We start from the raw sequence: 27085 nt of genomic DNA on the forward strand, positions 1-27085 counted from the left end.
ATACCACTGATTACTCTTTTGTATCCTTTCCCCACAAAAGACACCCTGTGAAGTAGATGAGGCCGAGAGAGCTCTGAGAGAGGCTGCCATTCTTAACCACTATATCAAACTTGCTCTCACTTCCCCTGAAGAAAGTGAATACTTTGGAGGGTAGACTCTGTGGCACTGTACTCAACTGAGGTCCCTGTCCTCCTCAGGCTCCGTTCCCAAACCCCCAGGAGCCTCCCAGTCAGGATCTAGTAACCCTACCATCTCATCTTCCACCAGTGTCCAGGAACCCTGTGACTCATGAGAATATTGATTTATTTAATGTAGTTCTACCTAGGCAACTGCATTTGGGGAGGGTGTCTGGGTGTAATCTGAGGGGCTTACATTGTTCTCTAACTTGCTCATAACTGGTGCTCAGTCCAAGGCTTTGTCACAAGTTATTTTAAGCCACCTGATAGCAGTAGTGTTGCTCACGTAGTCACACACATATTGTCTGTCACTTGCCCTTTCCTAGCCAATGCCAATAACCACTTGGAGTATTTAAAGACTGCAGGACCCATCAGGCTCACACTCTTCAACTTGATAAGAGGAGGCAGGAAAATACAACTCACTTTGGTAATGTATTGATGAAAAAGCATTGGGCAACTCTGATCCTTTGTATTTATTTATTGAAGAGCATTTCAGAGTTATTTTGTTGATGAGGGAAATATATTCCTAAAAGAGTGAATAAGCAGCTGAAGATAGTTCTGTATTCTAAATTGTACATTCTATATTGTACATTCATGACTGTGTAATGAGATCATTTCTGTGGTAGTTGCTAATATATTGTGGTAAGAGCTGGAGTAAATATTCCACTAACAGAAGTGGTGGGAATAAAGTTTGAATCCAGTAGCACTTTTAAGGCCAACAAAGTTTAATGCTGGGTATAAGCTTTCCTGTGCATGCACACTTCTTCAGATATTTTCTGCCAATTCCTCTTCCTGCCTTGGCCCCCCAATTTGCCTTTCATGTTGTTCCTAGGAATCTCGTGTCCCCCAGGAGCCACATGTCAGGGAAACTGGTATACTGTAGTTGGCAGGGAAGAGGCAAACATGTTCTGTTCTACAGACAGAAGTGTTTTGAATGAATGGAAAAATTGGTCTGGATTCAGACTAACTATGAGTTGAGCATTACTAGGACTAAGAATTTTCACTGTTTCCTTTCCATTAAGCTGCGGTCCTCTTAACAAATGTAATTTAGACTCAAATGTGATGCTTCGGCAAGTGATGATGATGAAAACTCAGAAGGCCCCTTTAAAAATGCTATGCAGCATAGATCCTTCTGCTAATAGTAGTACTAGTTAGGAAATAACAATAATTTATGACTGATTTCAGTTCTCTTACAGATTGTGTTAATCTTGGGATGGAATCAGGATTTAGTTCTATGGATAGTGCATAAGCCAACTACCACATGAAACGTACTGCTCTCAGGCTGGCTATAAATTTATCCTTAAGTGCTACTTAATCAATGTGTGTCATAAGAAAGAGTAGTTCAAAAAATAACAACAAAAAACACCTTGATGGGGGATAGACTAACTAATTTAAGGATGAAATTCGGGTTTTTAAAACTTTTGTTTGTATAATTTATATACAAAAAAGCATGGAATGTTCATATTTTACAACTGCAGGATTCCTAAGTGAATAGTTGTTAAAGTTTGATATCACAGGACTTCAAGGTTACCATCTACACTTAAGGTGTACAGGAACAAAGACAAGTTCTATTATTGCAGTTATCTGAACAAAATCTAGGAGAGCTAATTTGCTCTGGTTAAGCATACTGTAAGGTCTTGCTGCCTTCATGGGTAGACTAAGATGCAATAATTGAGGAGGTGTATTTGTGTAGGGGGGTGGTCCGCATCATCAGTAGCAAAGGTAGTATTTGTTTGTATAATAGAAAGCACCAGCATTTCTATTCCAAGTAAATGAGTCTGGGCTCCACTGGAAGTCACACCACTCTTTAGTTTACAATGATGCTGGGTACTGAAGGCTGAAATGCTAAACCTCAAAGTAAATGCCACAGAGTCCATTGAAATGCACTGGTACACCTTTATTCAATTTAAACATTTATATGCTGCTTCTAGCATTTATAGAATGACTTCCAAAACTGATTAAATACCACAATAACTCACAATTAAGGATAATAAACTAAACCAACCACAATAAAATATTAATAAGAACCAATCTAAAACATCACTCTTTAATTTTTTTAAAAAATCCAGCCTACTAAAAATAAATGCAGTGCTTCAAGTAGAATGACTAAGCAAAAAAGAGAGAGAGAGAGAGAGAGAGAGAGAGAGAGAGACCTTGGTGTTAATCAGGTTCAATTTCCAAGGGCTCATTAAAACAAAGCAGCCTCACAAAGCTTTTAAAATTTGTTAGAGTGGGTATTCCATGTACCCTATCTAGCAGGCCATTTCTGGCAGGTGTTGGAAATGGAAAGAAAAGATCACAGCTTATTTCCAGATGGATTTGATGACAGGCATTCCTGACTGCTGTTTAAAGCTGCCATATTTTAAACAGGCAGAGGCTGTGTGTCTTTTAAATAGACGCAATAACAGATGGAAGTCAGCAGGAGAAGCATTTCTTCTCACTTCATCTCTGTGGTAGAACAAACTTCATGAACATGAACATTTTCGTTATTCTTATTTCTCTTGAAAGAAGATGAATGTAGACAAGGTTACTTATCACGGTGTGCATGTGTCACTTGGTAAGCCCTTTTTGCATAGTGCCCTGATTAATGCTGGAAATGTTATCACATTTCCTGATAAATTTATGGGGAAACTGGGGAATCCCATAAAATCACACACTCAGACTACTTGATAGGAACACGAACTAAAGTGTTGACTTTTATTTAATGTTTGGAAATCTCACCCCTTCCCATGTTCTATTGTTAATTGTATCTGTCTCAAAAATTCCCACTTATTCTTACTGAATGTTGTGGTATTAAATCCTATATCCCCTGAGGCAGACTTATTTCTTCTGCTTTCTTCAGTTAGATATCCAAGAACTGATAATTAATGTGCTAACCATTTATAGGTTTCTTATTTATACTTGTATCTATAGACCACCACTCTGGGCCCAGTTGGCTCGCGGCAGTTTACATAAAAGCATAAAAACAGATAAAACCACAATATAGCAATATTGGCGACAACATTCTACAGTCTACATCCCCCATGCAAACCCTCAACCCTTGTGTTGCCATTGTCCACAGGAGATGTTTGGTCTAGGGGGGCCACGGGCTACAAGGGGGAGGGACCCAATCTTACTATCCTGACCTCAACAAAATGTCTGGTAGAAAAGTTCCATCTTGCAGGCCCTGTGGAACCCAGAGAGCTCTATCAGGGCCCTCAGGTCTTCTGGGAACTCATTCCACCAGACCAGGGCCAGGACCAAAAAGTCCCTAGCCCTGGCCAAGTCAAGGTACACCTCCCAGGGACCTGGGACAACCAGCAGATTCATACACGCAGAGCAAAGGTCCCCTGGGTGGTGGTGGTAAGAAGATAAGTGGTTCCTCAGATAGGTAGGACCCAGACCAAAACTAATAACTTGAACCTGATCTGGAAGCTAACCAGCAACCAATGCAGCATAGGTTGCACGTGGGTTCCAAGATGACCTAGCGAGGACCCTCACAGCCGCATTTTGCACCAATATCTGGGTCAGGGAAAAGGGAAGGCCCATGTAGAGCTAGTTACAAAAGTCTAGTCTGGAAGTGACCATTGCATGGATCACTGTAGCCAAATGTTTTGAGGACAGTTGCAGCCTGGCTTGGCGCAGGTGGAAGAATGCCACTTGGGCTACCTTTGTGATCTGAGCCTCTGTAGACAGGGAGACATCAAAGACCATCCCCAAATTCCTGGCCATTGGCACAGGTGTAAATTGCACCCAGTCCAGGCCTATTGTTAGTTAGTTAGGCAGGCTGGGCTTGCTGCTGGCTGGCTTCTGTGGAGAGTTGCTAGGAACAGGAAGATCCTGGTTACCAGCCAGTGCATAGGCCTTTTTTCTGTTATTTTTTCTTTTATTCTAGTTAGCTGTAGGTTAGTTGGGAGGGTTGGGGAGGGAGGACATGGGTATGGTGGGTACGTGAGTGGGAAGGGTAACTTAGTCAGCTAGATGTTTTATTGTAGTTAGGAGCTGCTTAACTGCTGTGCCCTATATTAATTCGTTCTTCTTCTGCACTGTTGACGCCAGTGAGGCACTGTGATTAAGATTGCAGATGGATAGAGGCAAAGGCATAGGGGACGGAATAACTCCTGGGACATGGAGTCTGGTAATTCTGGGCCAAGGGAGACATAGTGGTGGGAAGAAGTTCAATAAGAGGGGGCGGCAAATTATGCAGGTCTGTGGAGGCCACACCCATGGGATTCTTATGGACATTGGCCTGGTTGATACAGGAACCACCCCTCAAACCTTATTCCCATCCCCAGATCTGGAGGAGAGAGAGCTAGGGCAAAACCAGTCCTGATCCTATGCAATGCCAGGTCAATTAACAACAAGACCTCAACCTTGTGAGATTATTTCATGAGGCTGACCTGGCTTGCATCACCGAATTCTGGGTGTGGCAAGGCAGGACAGACACCTTGAAAGATCTGGTGCCCCGAGTTCTTGGTCCTGCATCACCACCAGCAGGGCCAGCAGGGAATCAGAGGGTGCAGTGGGTGATTGGTACACCCCCAGATTGCCACGTTCTTGACTGAATCCAACTCAGGCTGACACATTCCACTCTCAGGATCGATGATGCTGGAGGCGGTGGCTGTTGGGTGTTGCAGTACCCTAAAGTTATAGTTTTGGGGAACTTCAATGTCCATGTGGATGCGTCAGCTTCAGGACTTGGGCCGGATCTGGTGTTGACCATGGCGACGCTAGGGTTCTCGCAATTTGTTTTGGATCTGCCCATCAGGTGGGACATTCCCTCGACCTGATCTTTGGTGCGGGCATAGAGGTGGATCTGGTGGTGAGTAACATCATCCCATGGGCGGGACCCACAGATCGATCAATCAACCCAGGCATCTCCCCCCAGCCTCAACCAAAAGCCTGGTGGAAGAGCTCTGTCTTACAGATCCTGCAGAATGTTGATAGCTCCGTCAGTCCCCTCAGCTTTTCTGGGAGCTCGTTCCAGGCGGACAACCCAGGGGCCCAGGATGACCAGGAGATTCATACTCACAGAGTGGAGTGCCCTGCAGAGGCAGACAAGTGATCCCTCAGATAGGCAGAACCCAGACCGTGTATAGCCTTGAAGGTTAAAACCAGAATCTTGAACCTGATCCGGAAACAGACAGGTAGCCAGTGCAGCTGCATTTTGTACCAGCTGTAATTTCTAGGTCAAGGACAACAGTAAGCCTATGTAGAGCAAGTCTAACCTGGAGGTGACTGTTGCATGGATCCCTGTGGCCAGGTGGCCGTTTGCTCCCAATGCAACCAGTGCCGTGCCATGGGGGGGGGCGAGGCGCGAGTGTCAGAGCGCTGGCGGGCGCACACACTTCATAGTCCCCTCCCCTTCTGCCCAGCCACAGGACCTCTGTCTTGGAGGGGTTGAGTTTCAGACAACTCTGCCTGAGCTATCCAGACCCTGCTTCCAAACAACTGGTGAAAGTTTCCAGTGGGGGGGGGGGAGTCTGGCCAGCCATCCATCAGGAGATAGAGCTGGGTGTCATCCACATATTGGTGATACCCCAGCCCGAAACCCCAGACCAGCTGAGTCAGAGGGCACATGCACATGTTAAAAAGCGTGAGGGAGAGTATCACCCCTTTCAGTACTCCATCTGGGAGCATGAAGGGGTCAGATAACTCCTTCCCCACAGCAACCCTCTGTGTCCAGTTCTTAAGGAAGGAGACCAACCACTGTAAGTCTGTCCCCTTAATCCCATTCCCAGTGAGGCAGTAGATTAACAGCTCATCTGTCGGCCACATCAAATGTCGGCCACATCAAATGTGGCTGACAGATATAAAAGCATGAACCACCCCAATCCAAATGGCACTGGAGAGGTAGCTGGCTGGCCATTGGGTGAACAGAACACTGGACTAGATGGGCCTTGGTTGTGATCCAGTATGGCTCTTCTTACTGATAAATTTTCGGCACAATTTAAGTCTGTGAAGTTATCACAGCAGCTGCATCCAATGAAAAATAGCATTAGATTGCTTTGGGCAAACTATTATGCATACATTTATATGGAATGGGTGGAACAAGAAAAGATGTTGTGCAAGAAGTAGTTCTTGGCATGGAGATGTGTCAGAGCTGCTTCCTGCTATCATGCGGATCACAGAGGGCCAAGAGCCTGTCTTCTCCTTACCACAGATACCTGTTCACCGAAGTGGCTGGCTGACTAGCTGGCTGGCTTCAGGCTTTGACACATTCCACTGGCCTTTCATCTAATGGTGGTGAAAATAATGGGGAAAATATGGCAGTGCTACTATAATTAAGATCAGCAACACTCAGAATTGACAGTACTGTGCCAGAATAATCAATCCTATAATTAATACTTATGCCCTGTATTTGTTTTAGCACCCAAGGCAACTAACAAGATAAAGAACTAAAATAAATCATACTCAAACTACATCAAATTACATCAAATTAAGATCCATCTTCATCCACATGAACCTGCCTGCAGTCTAAGATTGACTGCTACAACCCTGCTTTATGTCCTTGGAACAATAAAATAAAACTGCAGACCTGTGGGAGAGGGTTTTTTTTTTTTTTTTTGCAGGGATAGCACTAGGCTTAGAATTCCCTTCCTAATCCTTTACCCTTAGCCTTCCGGAGACCCATGAAGACCATACATTAGACCAAACTGTGCCTGATAGAGACAGAGTTCAACGAGTTCTGAACACAATGGGAAAAGGGGCAAATGAGAACAAGATGCAATTTAATAAAGATAAGTGTAAAATTCTGCATCTGGGTCAGAAAAATGAAAAGCATGCCTAGATGGGGGATACGCTTCTTGGTAACACTGTGTGTGAACCTTGGGGTACTTGTGGATTGTAAACTAAACATGAGCAGGCAGTATGATGCAGCGGTAAAAAAGGCGAATGCCATTTTGGGCTGTATCAACAAGGGCATCACATCAAAATCACAAGATGTCATAGTCCCATTGTATACGGCACCTAGAGTACTGTGTGCAGTTCTGGAGGCCTCACTTAAAGAAGGATGTAGATAAAATTGAAAGGGTACAGAGGAGAGCAATGAAGATGATCTGGGGCCAAGGGACCAAGCCCTATGAAGATAGGTTGAGGGACTTGGGAATGTTCAGCCTGGAGAAAAGGAGGTTGAGAGGGGACATGATAGCCCTCTTTAAGTATTTGAAAGGTTGTCACGGAGGAGGGCAGGATGCTGTTTCTGTTGGCTGCAGAGGAGAGGACACGCAGTAATGGGTTTAAACTACAAGTACAACGATATAGGTTAGATATCAGGAAAACAATTTTCACAGTCAGAGTAGTTCAGCAGTGGAATAGGCTGCCTAAGGAGGTGGTGAGCTCCCCCTCACTGGCAGTCTTCAAGCAAAGGTTGGATACACACTTTTCTTGGATGCTTTAGGATGCTTAGGGCTGATCCTGCGTTGAGCAGGGGGTTGGACTAGATGGCCTGTATGGCCCCTTCCAACTCTATGATTCTATGATGATTGTGTGGTGGTTTATTTTTATTTATTTTTTGCTCACTATTGGGTTTAGTTCTGTTTAAGATTCCTATTTTTTAAATCTTTTTTTAAAGTTTAGGATTGCTCATTTTACTTATTTTTGCTAAATTACTTTTAATTTTCTGATTCCTGCCTAATGACTCATATTTTTAACCTGAATGTGAGCTCCTGTATAGGGTTTCCAGTCCTATGGTGGGCGCAAGGGGTTTCTTCAACCCTGTCTCTCATTTCCTGCTGCCACTCAGAGCAGCCCTGGGAGGGGGAAACTACCATTGGGCCAAGAGTATGATTTAACTTCTGGGTAAAGCAAAATGACCACTAGTCCTCAGAATCACTGAAAACTGTATCATTTTACCGTGGAGTTTCTGGTAATTCTTAGAGAGGCATGATATCACTTCTGGGTTTCCCTCAGAAGTGTAGGGTAGAAATAACTGAGACTGAATATCAATACAATCAAACAACCGTCAGAGCAAAGAAGGAAATAAACATCAGAAAACAGGAACAACAAAAATAGCAATAGCAAAAGATTTCTATGTAATCCTAAACACCTTCTGAATCAGAAGAAGGTTTTAAAGAAATGTTGAAAAATCATTAGGGAAGGGAACATGCAGCCCTCTTGGGCCAGTGGGTGTAAAGGATGAAATGGGCCTGTTTTACAGAATCTATAATTCCAGATGGATAGTCCTGTTAGCCTATTGTAGCAAAATAAAATTAATCCAGTAGTTTTTATGTTCCTTTTAGCTGTTACCCGGTGGCCAGGTAGCAGATACTTTTTTGATGAGTAAAATGGGGTTAGTGCAGGCCTGTCCTAAGATGGATGCTGGGCTGGGGCTTTATGTTTTGTAAGTTTATTTAGGAAAAGTTATACTCTAGCCTTACTGAATTTTACGCCAGACATGACACCAGTGGTTCCTTCACTGCAGCATGAGCTTTTGTGAGTCAGAATTCACTTCTTCAGAAATGATAAAAATGAAATAATGCTTCCCAGTATAATAAGGAAAACATCCCTCTACCTCATTTCAGTCAGAGCAGACACACAGAACAGGTCCCCAACAGGTGATCACAGGTAGGTTCATAGAAGCAAAGGTGCTTCTTTAGGTGGCCAAATTCTAGACCATTTAGGGCTTTAAATATCATTACCAGCACTTTGGTTTGGACTCAGAAAAAACTGGCATCCATGTGCTGACACAATATTGGTGTGCTTTGTGTCTCATGGCAGAGATTCACTACTGCATTTGACACTAGTGATTTCTGGACAGTTTTCAGCATCATCCTCATATAGAAAACAAGTCTGTAATCCAACCTAGATATTATCAAGCATATGGAACTCTGGCTGGATCTGTTTTTTTTTTCAGGAATGGCAAAAAGCTAGCAAACTAGATAATTTTAAAAACAAAACACTCTCTGATTCAGCACAATGCAGTTTCATACATTCAAATTGTCCCTTGAAGTCTAAAACTTGACAAGGAAGGCATGTCTGTCATTCTATGTGGTAAACCAGCTTGGTATAATGGTTAGGAGTGTGGACTTCTAATCTGGTGTGCCAGGTTTGATTCCCCGCTCCCTCACATGCAGCCAGCTGGGTGACCTTGGGCTCGCCATGGCACTGATAAAGCTGTTCTGACCAGCAGCAATATCAGGGCTCTCTCTGCTTCACCTGCCTCTTGTGGGAAGAGGAAAGGAAGGCGATTGTAAGTTGCTTTGAGACCCCTTCGAGTAGAGAAAAGCAGGGTTAAAAACCTAACTCTTCTTCATCTTTGGAGAAGAAAAAAAACTACAATAAGAAAATGACTGGCCTGCTGAAATGGATAAGAAGAACTGAGCTAAGAGGTCAGAATATCTCAGTAAATAACAATGTGATGTGCTAATGACAGGTGGACATTCTGATCTTTCTTGAAAGTATGACTCAGAGGCATCAAGAAAGCACAGTGAGTAAAGTGGGCCTTCTTAAGAAAGCCTTCTGGAGCAGGGCTGGAGAGGTGGCATAGAAATTCCCCAAGTGAACATGTGAGTTCTGTGAGCCAGTTATGGGTGGTATAAAAATTGAAATAATAATAATAATAATAACAATGATAATAATCTGCTTCTGCCATAAGCTTCTATTTGCCAACTAAGTGCCATCCCCCCCCCCCAAAAAAAAAAACTGAACAGAGGAACAAAATGAAAAGCCTGGGCATAACTTGAACAGGATTGGAACCTCAGATAATTCAGCATACTCAGCTGTTGACAGAAAGCTAGCTCTGATTTGTTTTTAGGGAAATTTGTTGTTGTTGTTTTTTAAAGAAAAACACAAGTTTAATGTGAATTAAAGAACAGGTGAATATGGGGAAATAGTTAACCATTTGGATCAACCTGAAACTGTAGTTTATACTCTGTAATTCCTTCTTGTAAATTCTCCAAGAGGGAAATGTGGGATTCCTGGGGATCCCCTGGAATTATATCTCATCTCCAGACTAAAGAGATCAGTTCCTCTGGAGAAAATGGCTGTTTTGGAGAATGGACTCCATAGCATTATGCTCTACTGAGGTCCATTCCCACCCCAAATCCTGCCGACTCCTGGCTCAACCCCCAAAAGTCTCCAGGTATTTTCCAGTCCAGAGCTGGCAACCCTAGGGGTTCCTAATATATATTTCCCTTATAAAGAAAATGCAAGAGTGATTATCCTTAGCAAGGACAGGAAGGGTGAAGCAATCCTCCCTCACAAATGCTCCTCTCATATTCTTGGCAATTCAGAGTTTAGGAATACACATTGCCTAAGATAACATGTTTTTGTACCTGTAATGTATTGAATTGGATATCTGCCCTTTAACAGGGCAGAGAAAAGTTTTCCTGCATGCCGGAAGTTTTGGCTCTCATCTAGCCAATATATACCCCAAATTGTTCATGGACTTTTGCCAGTTGCCGAGTGCATGTGTTGCAGTTAGCAAACAGTTGTTGGAAGAACGTGGCTCATTTCCATTATATTATAGTACCCTCAATAAATGCTACTCACTGAATCTACCCTACTGGCTACAGCCTCTGTATGTTTGTTTTCACAGAGCTTGTGTTTGAAAGCTTTCCTTATGCAGGAAGGTCTGCAATGCAACATATATTGAGTATCTTGCCAAAGACACAACAACTACTGAGTAACTTGCCAGTGATTTCAACTAAAATTCAGCATTATTTCCTCAAATCCAGTGGCTTCCTTGGGTCTGGAGTTTTCTTCCTCTTCTTTTGTGCTGTAAAGTTTAAGTTCAAATGTGACATATTAATTCCTGGTTTGCACAGGCATATTACAGTCATCTGATGACTGTAACTTCAAATACTTGTTTGTGTGGATAAGCTATTGAAGACCACAAGCAGAAATTTTACACCAGGAGTAGAGTGGGATGTTAAAACAGCTTGGGGAGAGTCAAGCCAAGTGAACAACCCCTTCCCCCGCAGCTTCCTCTGGCCTGCATAGTGTTGCCAATTTCCAAGTGTGGCCTGAAGCGCTCCTTAAATGGGAACTGCTCTGCAGATCACAGAGGTCAGTGCCCTTAGAGAAGAAGGCTGCTCTCAAGGCTCTACGGCCCCCAAATCTCCAGGAATCTACCAATATAGAGCTGGCAACCCTAGGCCAGCAGCATTGCTGACAATTGGCATAAGCTCAGCAAACCCACAATTTCCATCTCTGCAGCCAAAAGCAGAGCCTGAACTAAGGATACGAGGTCCCTTGACCACTGGCAGGAAATGGGGGCAGTGGACCCTGAGGTGCTGCCACCACTGTAGGCCCATTTGGCTCTACTTCCTTTCAGCCCTCAGCAGTTTTCCATAGGGTCAGTCCACCCATTTCATTTCTAGAAGCTCAGCACTTTTTGAAGGAGGCAGATCGACAGTTTTGTTGTGATTCCTCAAAGGCTACACCATCATTATTGAGTAGGGATGACAGTCCCCAGCTGGGACTTGGGGATCCCCAGGAATTATAGCTCATCTCTAGACTAAAGAGATCAGTTCTTCTTGAGAAAATGGCTGCTTTGGAGGGTGGAATCCATAGCATTATATTCCACTGAGAACCCTCCTCACCCCAACCCCACCCACTCCCGGCTTCACCCCCAAAGTTTCTAGGTATTTCCCAACCCCAAACTGGCAACCCTGTTATTGAGCAATGTATGTACGTATCAGATTATGCAAAATTCTTTAGTCCATTTTCATTAGGTAGTCATCTCAGTGACAGATTTCCTGTGGGCAAGAATATTGTTTTGCTTGTGTCACTGAGCAGGGCCGCATAGCATGGATTTCATCAGTAGTTTAATCCATATGGAAGTGGCATATAAATATAAAATTGAAAATAATCTATGTTTGAAACGGCAGGTGCATTTGAGGAAAAATGATAATAGTAGCAGTCAGAAACCAAGTTAACCATGGTTAAAGCATAATTTCAGTGATCTCAGGACATAATGCAGAGACCCAACCACTTCCCTACCTGTTAAATACAATCAAATGAATCCAGAATGAAACATTCTGTTTTTTTTTTTTAATGCCAAAGATGAGCCATACCATGACAATGGATTTGTAGCCAGCCCAACTGCAGGCTTCAACTACATTGACCCTTGTCCTGCCTCTCATGCTTTGGTTCTGCAGTCCTGATGAAGGGAATGCTGTATCACTGGTTTGCACAGAAGGCTACATTTCATTATAAGCAGTTTTTTCCTGTCGGAGTGCAGTGATTACTCCATTATGTCTACTATTACATCGTTGGGGACTGGTTGGCCAGTAAGATGTCACATCTAAAAATTTTTATTAGGACTAATTTGTATCCTCGCATAATATAGCAAAGATTCTGGCCTATTTGTTTTGCAGAATAAAGGTGTTGTCCTCAGACCACCAAGAGCTTGCAAGATGCCAAACTGGGGAGGAGGAGCCAAATGTGGTGCCTGTGATAAGACAGTCTATCATGCTGAGGAAATCCAATGCAACGGCAAGAGTTTTCACAAGACGTGCTTCCATTGCAGTAAGTGGATCGGCACCATTTTATTTTATCAAATCCCCACAGCTTCAGTTTTTGCCAATATCTTCATGTGGCAATAACCTTATGAATTTCATAATTCTCCTTAAAAGGCAAAACCGGTTAACCAGCAACATATGGTTTGGATCCTACAAATAACAAACAGATCAGAGATTATGACAGGGATCTTTCCTGCTTTCCCATCTGACTGGAGCACTCTCTAAAGCCATTCCTCCAATCGGGAGGACCCTCAGGAATGGCATGGGAAACAGGGCAGGTGCCTGAAAGGGGCGAACCGTCCACCCATCTTACATGAGATTTAGCTTTGTTCGTGCAAGAACTTGATCAGGTGTGTGTGGTTTCTTCTGATTTCCTCTCCAGCTGCATTCCCCTGCTGCACTCTATACATTATGAAGGTCCCCAAACACTCAGGAGTGCTAATTGGGTAAATTAGGAATCTCTTATGGGAAAGGTAAGGTGGCAAAGATCTCTTTTGTGAGTTCCATTCATTCACAGTTCTTAATAAATTATCATAGTGAACATTTATTTATAGCGTTGTATTAGGCCAGGAGAACCTAAGATTGTCTGGCTACCAGGCAAGAGATGTTTGGAGGTGGTGTCCCATTGCCTGCCCCCATGGGACAACGCTGGTCTTCCTTGGAGATCACCCTTCCTAGCCAGGGATGACCCTGCTTAGCTTCCAAGATCTGAAGCGATCAGGCTTACTTGGACTATCCAGGTAACCAAAAACTATACAGCACTGAGAGTAACAATCAGGCAGTTTGTAAGAAATGTGATAGCAAAACCCTGGAAAGAAAAAATATACAGCATAATAACATTTAGCACAGACTGTTCTGGGAGTATGCAGAACTCATATGATACAAGTCAATTCAGAACAGTAATGGAACAAGGAATAATGGTCATCAGTTATAGGAGAGGTTACTAAACTTTAGGAAAGAAAGGCTCCCTGCCTCGAACCTGATCTGTAATTGGTTTTTTTAAAGGCCAATTCAAGTGTGAGATGATTATGGTATGTACACTTTGAGTGGCTTGCTGGTAATTCTCTCTCTCTCTCTGCCCTGAGAGCCAGCAAGGTGTAGCATTGAAAGCGCATTATCCAACAAGTACAGAATGAGCCCTAGAAATCCTCAGATCTAGTAAGTGACCTTGGACCAGTTGCCATGTCTCAGCTTCACAGGGCTGTTGTGAGGAAAGGGAGAAATTACATATGTCACTCTGAAGTCCTTAGAGGAAACAAGAGAAAAATCCCCTGCATAAATTAGCATCCCTCAGGATACTAGGCTTAGCCAAGAGACTCTAGTTCAGGGGTAGTCAAACTGCGGCCCTCCAGATGTCCGTGGACTACAATTCCCAGGAGCCCCTACCAGCAAATGCTGGCAGGGGCTCCTGGGAATTGTAGTCCACTGACATCTGGAGGGCTGCAGTTTGACTACCCCTGCTCTAGTTATTGATGCCTACTATAAGATGTCCTGTACTGAAATTACCTAATGATGCTTCTTTTTTCCCCACGGACTCCCCAAAGGAACAAAACCAAAAGAAGCCACCTGACAATGTCAGCCTGGCAATATTAGATGACATGAGAGTCCTCCTTACCAAATTTAAAAGTTTAAGTCAATTATCAGCACAAAGAGGAACATTCAGGACCTTTAACGTCATTCATATCAGTTGGAAAAGTCAGTGTATCGTCTATTTATTGGATGCCAGCTCTAATAAAATTTCCTTTTTAAAGTTAAAAAAGAAACCTTTACCTTTATTTTTGTGACATTAGCTATTAAATGGGTATAGCACTCTTTAAAATCCCGTGTCTTACCTGATGAGCAACAACACTTTGTCATGTCAAGCAGTAACTGCCTTGTTCTATTTTCCCCCTCAGTGAGTGAGTCTGTTCTGAGGGTAGCTGAATACTGACAAATGTAGCATTTTATCTTGACGTTAGATGGAAAAATGGGTTTAAAAAAAACCCTGTCCTTTCCAAATCATCTATTTTTATCTACTCTGTGACAAACCTGAAAGAGGCTCCCTCACATGTGCCGTTTCCCGACAATACTTCCCTGCTGGCTTTACTTCAGACACACTTGTGGCAGACATGTGGCATGATCACAATTTGTAAACCCCAAAGTACTTGGTGACGGCTGGGCTGTCTCTGCCAGCAGACTGACAAATTTCAGAACTATTTCAACAATAGCACTTCAAGGGCTTCTGCTCCATCTGTTGTGTCCAACAGATACTCTGTCCCAAAGGTGCCAGAAATAGAAACACTATCTGCTGGTGGGAGTTCCCATCATCCCTTAACATCTAATCTAAGATAAATATAATTATCATTTCCTTATTGTTGGTAAATGCAGAATAAGGAAGAAGACTCTGTCTCACAAAGTCATAGGAGCGTCTTACTTTATTAATGTTAATTTTAGGGAAATAATTATGTCCCCCATCCCCATTTCAAAAGCCAATTATACTTCTTCAAATTTTGGGACTGTTTGCAAATTGTTTTGTTCAGATACATAGCTGGGTAAAACTTATATAATTGACAATAGTCACTTCCAAATACTCTGTTGTTAGAAAATGTTTGCATTTCTCTATTGCGTATTGTATATTGCCAAATATCTCATCTGGCCACAGTGCTGTATTAAAGAAGCCTACTTACTAATTACTTCCCAAAGTTGTGACAGAACTGTGCTATAGAAACATCCGTTAGCAAGATCCAAGCTACACTTAATGTAGTTTAGGATTCACTAATATAATGCAACATTTGTGACCCTTCAAAGTATTTCATATAGATCTTAATAAATCCCAACAACAACTCTGTTATATCAGTGGTCCCCAACCTTTCTGAGGCTGGGGACCGGCGGGGCATCGGGCCGCGCCCACGCGGACCACGCCCGCGCATTGGGCCGCGCCCACACGGGCCGCCCATGCGCGATGCGTGGCCCGGCCCTGATTCCCTCTCCCTGCCCTCCCGCAGTAAGAAGCTTCCCGGGCCGCAAGCTTGTGGCCTGGGAAGTTTTTTACTGCGGGGGGTGGGGGTGGGGAGAGGTAGCCGCGGCCCGGCGCCATGGCCTTCGTGGCCCAGCACCGGGCCGCGGCCCGCAGGTTGGGGACCACTGTGTTATAGGACAGTTAAATTGTTGTATAAGGAGGCGGAGTGTGGCTGAATGTATTGACCTTGTAGTGAAGTGAAATGAATCTTGGTCTCCCGAAGTACACTCCTCTCTGTGCTCTACCAGCTGTGATATTTCAGCTACAGGATTTATTTTCCTGTCTTCCATGTACTGCAATAAAAATAAGAGATAGTTCCTAAGAATGTATAAAATGGATTTATCAAATGCTTTCTCCACATACAAGCACAGGTCTTCTTAGATGGCTTCCAAGAAGCTCTGAGTCCTACATCTTTCCTTTTAAAATAAATCTTTGGATATAACCCCTGTAGTCAGCTGTTTCCTCTCAAAGTATCGCAACCTACAAGTAAACAATTGTGATATAGTGGTTAGGCAGCCTAAGAAGACTTTGGTTCAAATACCCACTCTCCCAAGAAGCCCACTCTCCCATCTCAGTAGGGTTTTGTGAGGATGAAAATGTGGGAGGAAGGGCACCTCATGTTCATCCCTGGCGTGGAAGAACAATGTTCTAATAAATACACCTTGACAAAATGCTTAGAAATGCCTTTTCTTTTGTTTTAGTGGCATGCCGGAAAGCTCTGGACAGTACAACGGTTGCAGCTCACGAATCAGAAATCTATTGCAAAACCTGTTATGGGAGAAAATATGGTCCCAAAGGAATTGGATATGGACAAGGTGCAGGCTGCCTCAGCACTGACACTGGAGAGCATCTTGGTCTGAATCTGCAGCAGTGAGTGAAATTCTTGGTAGCCTCCTGATAATATTCTCCATGGCATTAAGACATTTCACTCTGTTTCCATAACAACCTGCAGAAAAATCGTAGAATAGAATCTTATGTAGTCTTTTCTTCAATAGATCTAATTCCCTCCCCCCCCAACATGCACTTTAATGATGCTCAGTCTCTGCAGAGTATTTCTTTAAAATCATTTCCTATTCCGGTGGGTAATTATGCTAGAGAAAGAGCTTTTGCTATACATATAATCTCAGACTCAGATATTCATAGCAATTGTAACTCATTAAGAGTGGTATAATCAAAGGAAGATGTTCTCAGTATAATGATTAAACTAGTTTCATTGTACTGAGATTTTAGTAACACTGGAATAGTCACAAAGCAATGTGCTCCCTAGGGGGAGACAGCCTAATTTTGGAAAATTTCCTGTGAGCAGTAAAAAGATCTTTGGGATGAAATGCAGAAAATAATAAAAGTCGGCAAGTACTGTTTCTTCTCTGTTCATTTTAATATAACGACATAAAATATTACCATTATGATACAAGAAGCCATATAATTGGAGCTCCACCATTCCAGTGGTGATATCACCAATGTACCCGCACAAATAGAAATTATTAACTTCTTAGTTAGATTTGTGCCCTGTAGTACTTTAAAAGATGGACAAGATTTTTTTTGCAGTCTAGAGGCATGGATATAAGGAGGTTCCAATTAATGGTTGAGCCTCTTGTGGTGCAGAGTGGTAAGGCAGCCGTCTGAAAGCTTTGCCCATGAGGCTGGGAGTTCAATCCCAGCAGCCGGCTCAAGGTTGACTCAGCCTTCCATCCTTCCAAGGTCGGTAAAATGAGTACCCAGCTTGCTGGGGGGTAAACGGTCATGACTGGGGAAGGCACTGGCAAACCACCCCGTATTGAGTCTAATACCTAATTAATGGTTATCAGCATGGAACTAGAGATAGCTTTTACTTTGGCTTAAAGGTAAAGGTATCCCCTGTGCAAGCACCGAGTCATGTCTGACCCTTGGGGTGACGCCCTCTAGCGTTTTCATGGCAGACTCAATATGGGGTGGTTTGCCAGTGCCTTCCCCAGTCATGACCGTTTACCCCCCAGCAAGCTGGGTACTCATTTTACCGACCTCGGAAGGATGGAAGGCTGAGTCAACCTTGAGCCGGCTGCTGGGATTGAACTCCCAGCCTCATGGGCACAGTTTTCAGACTACATGTCTGCTGCCTTACCATTCTGCGCCACAAGAGGCTCTGACCACTTTGGCTTACTTATTCTTTAATATAAAGGTGTTGGGACTTTTGGACTTGATTTGGTCCTAGATCCCTCCAGAAAAACAGAGCTGAAGAGTAACAAAGCATTTGCAGTTGTTGGTACCTTTGTGGATGAAGCACAGATCCAGACTCACAGTACTTTGAGGTTTAAAAGCAATAATATTTACAGGAAAGATTATACAGATATATGTATCATATTCCTCTGCTTCAGTCTCCTTACTGAAGCAGTGCACAAAAGCTTAAAAGTTAGTTATAAAAGCAACACATTTAAAGCCTCTGTGGCTGAGCTACAAGCCGGACTACATGCCCACATATCAGCATATGGAGAGAGTTTCTTACAGGAGATCCTTCTCTTCCTTAAGAAAGAGGAAGTAGTGGTGACCCAGTTTAAACAAAGAGATCCCCTAGTCATGTAAAGTGGAAAATCCCAAGCACATGGCTGGGAAATTTGACTGCTATCCCAGCAGCAATCACCCAGTGTCTCTAGTGAGCATGCAGGTACAGCTTAGCAGCTTAACAACAACCCTTCAAGGTTGACTTCACCAAATTACTTGCTTATTGCAATTCTAACAAAATATATGATCTTTTTGCTGATAGACTGAGAAGTACTTCTGCAACTTAAAAGCTTTTATATCAACTTCAAAATTTGGTTAGTTCCAATAATAGTGTTATTTTTACTGTTACTTAAAATTGTATAGGCAGAATCAGAGATCTTTAAAGTAAGGAACCTAGTCCAGTCTTACATTGCCTTGGCCTATGAAGAAGGCACCCAGCACAGCACAGGGCTGGTTAGGCAGGCTTTCTCCCTGCCTTGGGGGTAGGACCAGGTGGGCCAATGGTAAATCCCTTTTCCAGTGGTGTTTTTTTTTCCTTCCAGTCTGCTCTTATTTCAAAAGTATCACTCCCATCATTTAGATTTGAGTCCAGCAGCACCTTGGAGATCAACAAGATTTTCAGGGTATCACATGGCCATTTATTACTCATGAAGAAGAAGTTGAAGAAAAGTTGGTTCTTATATGCCGCTTTTCTCTACCCAAAGGAGGCTCAAAGTGGCTTACAGTCGCCTTCCCATTCCTCTCCCCACAACAGACACCCTGTGAGGTGGGCGAGGCTGAGAGAGCTCTGATATCACTGCTCAGTCAGAACAGATTTATCAGTGCCGTGGTGACCCCAAGGTCACCCAGCTGGCTGCATGTGGGGGAGTGCAGAATTGAACCCAGCATGCCAGATTAGAAGTCCGCACTCCTAACCATTACACCAAACTGGCTCTCACTAATGCTAAATTTTGCCCTGTTATATTATTGGCTAGATAAGACCCAGTGGTCTTCTGGAGACAGTCATAACACACGCACATGATGCTTGCCATACCATTCATGTCAGAGATAGTTCAATTCATCAGCCAATCTGAGAGCATTCCAGAAATCAGTAACTACTTTTTACTTTGAAATTTTATTAAATAATATATGTATTAAATATTCTTGCCACCAGATCGTCACCAAAGCCTGCTCGACCTTCTACACCTACCAACCCTTCAAAGTTTGCCAAAAAGTTTGGAGATGTAGACAAATGCCCTCGTTGTGGCAAGTCAGTATATGCTGCAGAGAAGATAATGGGAGGAGGGAAGGTAAGAAGTTAGCTAATTATGCAAAATGTTATTGGGATATAGTTGAAGGGTGTAATGGAATGCCAAATCCAAGGCAAGATTAAAACATATTTCTGTCCAATTGAATTCACATGTTTAACTTGGCTAATGAAATGTGCCCATAGTATACCAGTTCAGGTTTGCATGGATCAAGTATAGGAAAAATGGGCTTCCTTGTATGGAGACCTATAGCAATTTTGCAGAGTGTTAAATCCAATGGGATTTGTGTAATTTTCCTAGTTGATTTCCCCCCTCAATCTACTAGATTAAACAGAACAAATATAAATGTAAAGCTGTACTGTGATTTTTAAAAATGCACACATTAGTTTGCTTTCATCTTCCAGCCTTGGCACAAGACATGCTTTCGATGTGCTTTCTGTGGAAAGAGTCTAGAATCTACAAATGTCACAGATAAAGATGGAGAAATTTACTGTAAAGGCAAGTATGGCACAGTGTTCTGACATTATAATTCAAGGAAAGTTTATTAAAATAGTAGTACTTTAATATATCTCTTGAAGACTTATAATAGGTGCAGAAAATATATCCTTTTCCAAGAAGAGCGGGATCTGTCATTCTTGTCTTCACTTTTGTGGGAAGGCGCCAATTTTCATCAGAGCAATGACCAAGTGGGAAATTTAGTTTGGGAAAATAGTATGAGGAAAGGGTTAAGCACATAATCACGCAGCACTGCTTTTTTGATGAATTGCAGATGTCCTCTGCATATTCCCATACCTGCCACATGCCATTTGGACCAGATGAAAGCTGCCAGTGAGGGGCAGATGCTGCAGCTATCAGTCCTTAAACAAACTATATCAATCTTCTCTATAGAACAAAGTGGTACACTTTCGGAAACTAATTCCCTTGTGTTTCACAGCTCACTGACTAGAAATAATGACCCTTGAGGAAAAACCCTGAGAGCTAAACTCCATGTAATACGGAACTTCAAGTTGCTGTCAAACATGGCAGTGATGTGCATGGCTAGTACCTCCTCCATAGCATCTAGTACAGACTTTCTCAACCACGGTTTCATGAAACCCTGGGGTTTTGCAACCGTCCAAGAAGAGTTTCACTGACTGAATAGGAGTTAATTTTTAATATATTTTAATTCTTTAAAAATATTGTGATATGACCATATATCTAGGTTATATGCTTAGGTCATTCCACAACGTTATATGTAATAGCAGGCTATTATGATGGTTGGACCCTAGGTCTACCAAATGCCTACAGAAGATATTACATCCTGAGGGCGAGATGTGTGGATCCTATTTTTTAACATTTAATGTTAAGCCATTATATATTCTATCCAGAAACCATTAGATTCAAAACAACCAGCCTCCATCAGTATTGCTAACTTAACACAACTGGAAAACAGATTTTTGGAACCAACCTGCAAGGTAACACTTTTCATAGTTTCATAAACACTACTTATTCTCCTGTGTAAAGACGAACATGCTTTTGTTCCATAGCAGTGCTAATTGTATCTTTCAACCAATTAACCTAAATTCTAATAGTATGCTTAAAATAACGATGCTTTGGTAAAAATCAATTGCTTTCTTTGAATAAGTTGTGTTAGCATTCCAAGTGACATAGTTTAAGAGAGCTTGGCTCCTTTTTACTTATATCAATACACACAGAAGAAACACTAATGAATGAACATTCTAAGTAATATGTTTTACTAGCTTCAAAGACTGTTCCTAAAAACGGACCCGGAAAGGGTCCCCTCCCCTGGCCCCTGGCCAGGCAGCTTAAGGTGGCTTTGGGCTGCAGCTTGCAGCCAAATCAACTGGGGCAGGGGGTGGGGGCTGGGCAGCTCGTTAGTCTGGTTGTTAGTTGGGCCAAGACAGAGCTCCTTAGCAGGCAGTTAGCAGACCCTTGTCAGCAGGCTCAGCCTAGCAGGCCAAGAGCCCCTTGTTAGCAAGCCCTCCACCACGACCCTTGCCTGCTGCTGGCTCCAGGCAGTGAGGCATCTGAGAGCAAAGAGGCTAGAGTCCAGGCACGAAGGACGGGAGCTGCAGGGGAAGGGCCAATCAGGACAAAGCTGGCTGCACCCTGATTGGCCCTATTCCAACTTGGACAGGCGGACACGTTCCACCCCCTAGGCTGTTTCAGAAATATATAGAGGAACAACAATGGATAAGGATAGTCATGTAATAACTCTGAGCAAAGCAGTAGTTGCTTTCAGTCTTCATCTGGCACATAAAATGAACATTAAAAAATGAACATTAAAAAAATTAATAGCTGGTTGAACGTTAGGATTAGTCAGAACTTGTTTGGCTAGTACACTAATACCCTGTAATAAATAGCAAAGAAAGAGTCCATGAAATCCTATGCTAAGGCTACTATTGGCCCCCACACAAGTGTGCTAATTCCAGAAGGGCTTTGCAGAGAATCAGAGGCCAACTCACAAATTCTTAAGGGAGCACTATGGGATTTAGCAATGGGAACCAGTGTCATGTAGTGGTTAAGAATGGTGGTTTCTTATCTGGCGAGCTGGGTTTGATTCCCCAGTCCTACACATGGAGCCAAGCTGGGGGACCCTGGGCTTTTCTGACCATACAGTCCTGTCAGAACACTCTCAGCCTAATCTCCCTCACAGGGTGTCTGTTGTGGGGAGAGGAAGAGAAGGTAATTGTAAGCCACATTGAGACTCCTTCAGGTAGTGAAAAGCAGGATATAAAAAACAACTCTTCTTCTTGTTATCCTGAAATCCTGAGAACAAAAGATCTTCACAACCCTGCTATAAAACCCATAACTTTCTGCTTCAAGACCAGTCCTGTTTTATATAACACATACAATGTGGGTTTTTGATTTTCTAGTCCACTTATACACACCTGAATCTCACAACTGTGAGATACACATAAATTGCATTTATGTACCTCACTCTAAATCAGCCTTTCTCACCTTTTTTTTTTACCAATGAGAAACCCCTGAAATATTCTTTGAGCTTTGAGAAACCCTGACGTGGTGCGATCGTGCAGAATATAGTTGTGAAATATAGCTGTGTACACACGCACCCCAGGCCCTCCCTTTCCCACCCTCTATTTTGGGAAGGGGGAATGGGTAGACATATCCTAAATGGTCATATCACCTGAAAATTTAACAATTAAAAAAAATATATTAAACTTTATTTAACTCTCGCCCATTTAGGAAACCTTTCATGTCTGTCAAGAAACCCCTGGGTTTCAGGAAACCCTGGTTGAAAAAGTGTGCTCTAAATCAGTGGTCCCCAACCCGCGACCCGCGGCCTGAAGGCCTTGGCGCCAGGCTGCTGCTCCCTCTCCCCGCCCCCCCCCGCAGTAAAAAACTTCCCAGGCCGCAAGCTTGCGGCCCGGGAAGCTTCTTACTGCGAGAGGAGGGGAGAGGGAATCAGGGCCGCGCCCGCGCATTGTGCATGAACAGCCGGGTTGCACATGCGCACATGCACCATGCGTGGCCGAAATTGCGCATGCGCGAAAGTGCTGCACATGCGCAATTTCGGCTGTGCATGGCGCATGTGTGCATGCGCAGCTGGCCGTGCATGCACAATGCGCTGGCACGCATGAGGGGCATGCGCGGGCGGGCCGTTGCCCTGCTGGTCCCCAGCCTCAAAAAGGTTGGGGACCACTGCTCTAAATATCTCTTTTTCAGTGTGGCAGTGATAATTCCTGCTATGGGGCACCAAGTCTGATCATAGCACAATAAAATTGCAAACAATGAAGATAGGACAGGGTAGAATGGAGACATTCTCACTATGACCCATTATGCACGGGGGGAATAACGCACATTCGGGGTGGAATGGCGGCGACTAAAATCACTGATAACGCACAGTGCCGGCTGCAACCGGCCGCAGCTTCGATGCATGCCGCCAAAAAAGCCGCGTTAGCGAAACGCGGAAGAAAGTGCAGCTTCTGGGTGACTGGGGCACAATCAGAAGCGGCGCTGGGATCGCCGTGTGCATAATCAGTTACTCTGGGTTTTGCCGCCGTCACGCCCCATCCCGTGCATAACCGGTGTGCTTCACGTCTTCCCCCTCCGCGTTTTCCATGTGACCCAAAATCGCCGTTTCGGCGGCCGTGCGTAAGGGCCTAAGACAGGTGAGACTAGAAGTCGGCACTCCCAACTACTACAACCAAGCTGGCTCTTGCTTATTCAATGGATGCCTGCAAGTTATACCCAAATGTTCTCTTGTGTATTGTAGCAGTTCTGGTGGTATGTCTGGGGACTACCTACTTTTGGCTTTTCTGAGGCAATGTCTACAGTGATAAGCCTAAAATGCCTTGGTGGGGTATATAGCTAGAGGCAATTATAAGGACAGTACCACTGTCAATGTTTATGGTTTGCTTAGTGAGGAGTGTCTTATGGATGCAGCTAAAGTATAATGCATTTTTATTTCTTTTGCAGTTTGCTATGCAAAGAATTTTGGGCCTAAAGGAATTGGATTTGGTGGCCTCACTCAAGTTGAGAAGCAGGAATAGGGTGTTTCCCATTGGAGCCTAAACAGTAATGCAAAACTAAGAGGGCTACTCAGAACACTTTTTTCATTTCATTAGAAAAATGGACAAGCTGCTTCTTACACGGCTTCTGTAGTATATTTTAGTGCAGAAAATTATTTCTTGGTGGCTGGTTTAAAACCGTTGCAGTTCTGAACACAAAATACACTGCATAATGACTTCAAGTCTGAAATGTTCACAGATAATTTCAATATTGTTACATGTTTTGAAACAAAACAGAATGATAGTTCTGCTCTCTGTACTCCAAAGAAGGCTATTATTTTTTATGCCAGTGTATCTAAACTGAACTCAATTCTAATCTGTAGATTTTTTTAAAAACAAAATGGCACATTCAAGATATATTGCTGGTATGTCATGAAATAAAGGCATTCAACTATAATGTCGAAATAGTTTGCAATTATCACAAAATATGTTTTTGCTATAATTATAAGCAAGTTCACTTAGAAGACTATAGACAAGTCCCCCCTGATCCTGTCATTCCCCATCTTATTTCCAAGCAGGTGTTAACAAGGGTACTGTTGAATACCTACTACTTCCAAATTTGCAGTTGATTTTTTCTTAAACTAATTAATGTTGTAGGGAAAAGTATTATAGTCTTTGATTACTTATTTTTCATGTTCTTCTAACAGTGGATTCAGATCTGGTTCACAATCCTGACTCTGAACTCTTTGTTTTGTTTTTTTAAAGAGTGAGTTGTGACTAAATAGAAAGCAAATGTAATATAACTATGGCTGTATTCCATCATCTTCTCTAAAAGAAAAAAATATTTCTAGCAGGACCAGACTTGTAGAAATAAAAGTGAAAACAATATCAGTCCAAATCATGATGTTGCTTTTAGGCTACGTAGTATATTCAATAATGGACATACCACACAGTAGGCTAAATAAATCCAATCGTACACAAGATGTAACTCCAGGAATTCTATATTTACCTTATTTTACACTCACCCAAGCATGCACCACATTTTGCACCCCTTCTGTTTACTAATTTTTATCTTCTATTCTTCAGTGTGACCTTTGCAGTATTCTCCTCTGGCATGAAACACGCAGCAGGGTGCCCTGGAACTCTTGTTGTGTGTCAAGCCCACCGTGAAATGTGACTATCAGATTACAGCTGTATGCCTTGCAGAGCCACAGTCTTTTGAGTTTTAAGGCAGAGGATTTTTTATAGCCCCAAGATGAGTTCTGCAAATGATGAGTACATTCTGAGAACTCATATTCCATTTTCCTCCACTTGTTTCTAAATACATGTACGGAATTGAGAGAAACATTTTACTCACATCAGGGCCTTAGCCTCTGTTATTTAGTTTTTCAAAACCTAATTCTAATAAATGTGCACATGAATAAAATCTGAACAGCATTTATATACAGATTTATACATCAGAGAGACAGATAAGTAATTACAAGTTACAAATCAGGTTTCACATACTAAAATATATTGGAATTTCCAAACATCCTTTATTTTTTTAAACTACGAAGTGCAATTTTGATAGTTGGACATATGTAAACAACAATGCATAGGATTTTTGAGCTCCTTTATAAAAAACATTTCTCATTAACAATTTGAAAAGTGACATTTCACAGCTGTCCTTCCAAATAAAATTATTCAAAAATGTCATACACAAATCACTGCCATCATCACATTACTCAATTTGCAGCAATTTATGTATGTAAACTTCACCCCCCCTTATGCAAATACAGCAATAATGCAATAAACGCTATTTTGGAACAAACAATACAATCTGCCAAATTCAACTATTTGTTTAAGCTTCTGGCTGAAGCCAAAGGTATTGGATACAGGTCTTCCTCACACCGGATGAATGTTTTTTTCTTTCATTGAATTAAATGTTAATGTATGCTGCTTAGTCCAGTCGACTATGTTGGGCTTCAGAATCCCAAAGCATCTGCACTGAAAGAAATCTGCTAGGTTCTGCAGGCATCCATGACTGGGAAGGAAAAGGGGGAAAAAACCCACTGAGACAGAAAAAATGTAAGTGTCTTAATGCAATTATCAGCAACATAAACTCTCCGAAACATAGGGCTAGTTGACAGCAATGGGGTTTACTGTATGTTTCCCTTGGGAGAGTGCATGCCAAGGCTTATGGCTATGTGGAGGTACTGTTTGTAAGAACCTACACACCCACATGGATGCATCCGGCATGACCTTGTGTACATTCCTTTTATCTGGGATGATCATTGAGTGCCCAACTTCAAGAAGGATGCACATGGTGTGGTGAGGGAGGAAGGGGACATGCATGGATTGGCACTGAAGCCAACATAAAATTAGCACTCACTTAGCCACTAAAAAAGAATACCTGCCATGCTGGACATTCTGTAGGCGCCCTTCTGTGATTCAACTTTAACACAACAGTACATAGCCTTGTTTTTTATGAGTGTGGCTACTTTTGTGCAGAGACAGCCAAGGGGATGCCAAAGCCGCTTCTGCACAAGGCAGCAAGTTATTTAGTCATCACTTAGTTTGTGCATCGCACCACGCTCACTTGGACTATGCCCTGACAACTTCCAAAATAAGACGAAGGGGAACAGGAGTAATTTCAGGACTTTAAATTAGTTGGGTCAGAGTTTGTGTTGTACTCCAAGCTCTGATAGAAAAGTAGCATATAAATATTTTAAATCAATACAAGGTAGTTCAGGTGGAATGAAAAACTGCCATCAGGTACTATTTCCCACAACCACCAGCTGCTTTGAATCTCTGCCAAAACCAAAGCAAGGCTGTAGCAAACACATGGTGGTGTTTAACTGGAGTGAAATCACAGACCTCCACACTTTCCCCATAGATAATGTCTCCTAAGGGAAGAATACACACTTTAGCCATCCCTTTGCCAATGATCACTTTTGAAAACTGCATAAAGATAGCTCAATATTTGGCAATGCCGACTGCATATGTGTACGCAGCAGCCAGGAAAATATTTTTCCCTACGCTATATCAGATATAGAAATGTGAATTTTGAAAAAGAATGATTCCCTCCCAAAGCTCCTTACTTATATGGAGTTTTCCTGAGTGAAACAGGATGCTTTGAACGCTTGCTCTGCCTCCAGAGGGTAATCCTTTCATGTGAGGTCAATCCCAGGAATGCAATCTTAGAAGAATAAAAAGGGAAAATGGCATTTGAAAGCCAATTCAATAACTGTGTTGAAAGAAATGAGCCACCTGAAATGTTATATATTTCTAC

General features: G+C 42.7%; 2 protein-coding genes across 5 annotated transcripts in view; one reads left to right on the forward strand and one right to left on the reverse strand.

The window, feature by feature from the left end:
* The first annotated feature begins 488 nt into the window (after positions 1-488).
* On the forward strand, positions 489-24271 carry CSRP3 (cysteine and glycine rich protein 3). Of its 3 annotated transcripts, none has more exons than XM_077322060.1 (7): positions 489-603; positions 12476-12626; positions 16319-16487; positions 19249-19384; positions 19747-19840; positions 20710-20796; positions 23783-24271. In XM_077322060.1, the coding sequence occupies exons 2-6, from the start codon at positions 12515-12517 to the stop codon at positions 20751-20753; spliced, it is 555 nt and encodes a 184-aa protein (XP_077178175.1). In that variant the 5' UTR covers positions 489-603; positions 12476-12514; the 3' UTR covers positions 20754-20796; positions 23783-24271. The 3 variants fall into 3 exon arrangements, with proteins under 3 accessions (XP_077178175.1, XP_077178173.1, XP_077178174.1); XM_077322059.1 differs by lacking the exon at positions 20710-20796 and adding an exon at positions 10693-10843 and having other exon boundaries at positions 509-603; XM_077322058.1 differs by lacking the exon at positions 20710-20796.
* Positions 24272-25325: 1054 nt separating this feature from the next.
* ZDHHC13 (zDHHC palmitoyltransferase 13) overlaps positions 25326-27085 on the reverse strand; it is a 34909-nt gene continuing 33149 nt past the window's right edge. For both annotated transcript variants that reach the window (XM_077322055.1, XM_077322057.1), the window contains exons 16-17: positions 26895-26992; positions 25326-25837 (exon numbers count right to left, since the gene is read on the reverse strand). In XM_077322055.1, coding sequence (XP_077178170.1) covers positions 25699-25837; positions 26895-26992 — 237 coding nt within the window. In that variant the 3' untranslated portion in view covers positions 25326-25698. The remainder of the gene's footprint in view (positions 25838-26894; positions 26993-27085) is intronic.

This window comes from Paroedura picta, chromosome 2 (genome assembly GCF_049243985.1).
Source record: "Paroedura picta isolate Pp20150507F chromosome 2, Ppicta_v3.0, whole genome shotgun sequence".
In the NCBI taxonomy this organism is placed as follows: Eukaryota; Metazoa; Chordata; class Lepidosauria; order Squamata; family Gekkonidae; genus Paroedura; species Paroedura picta.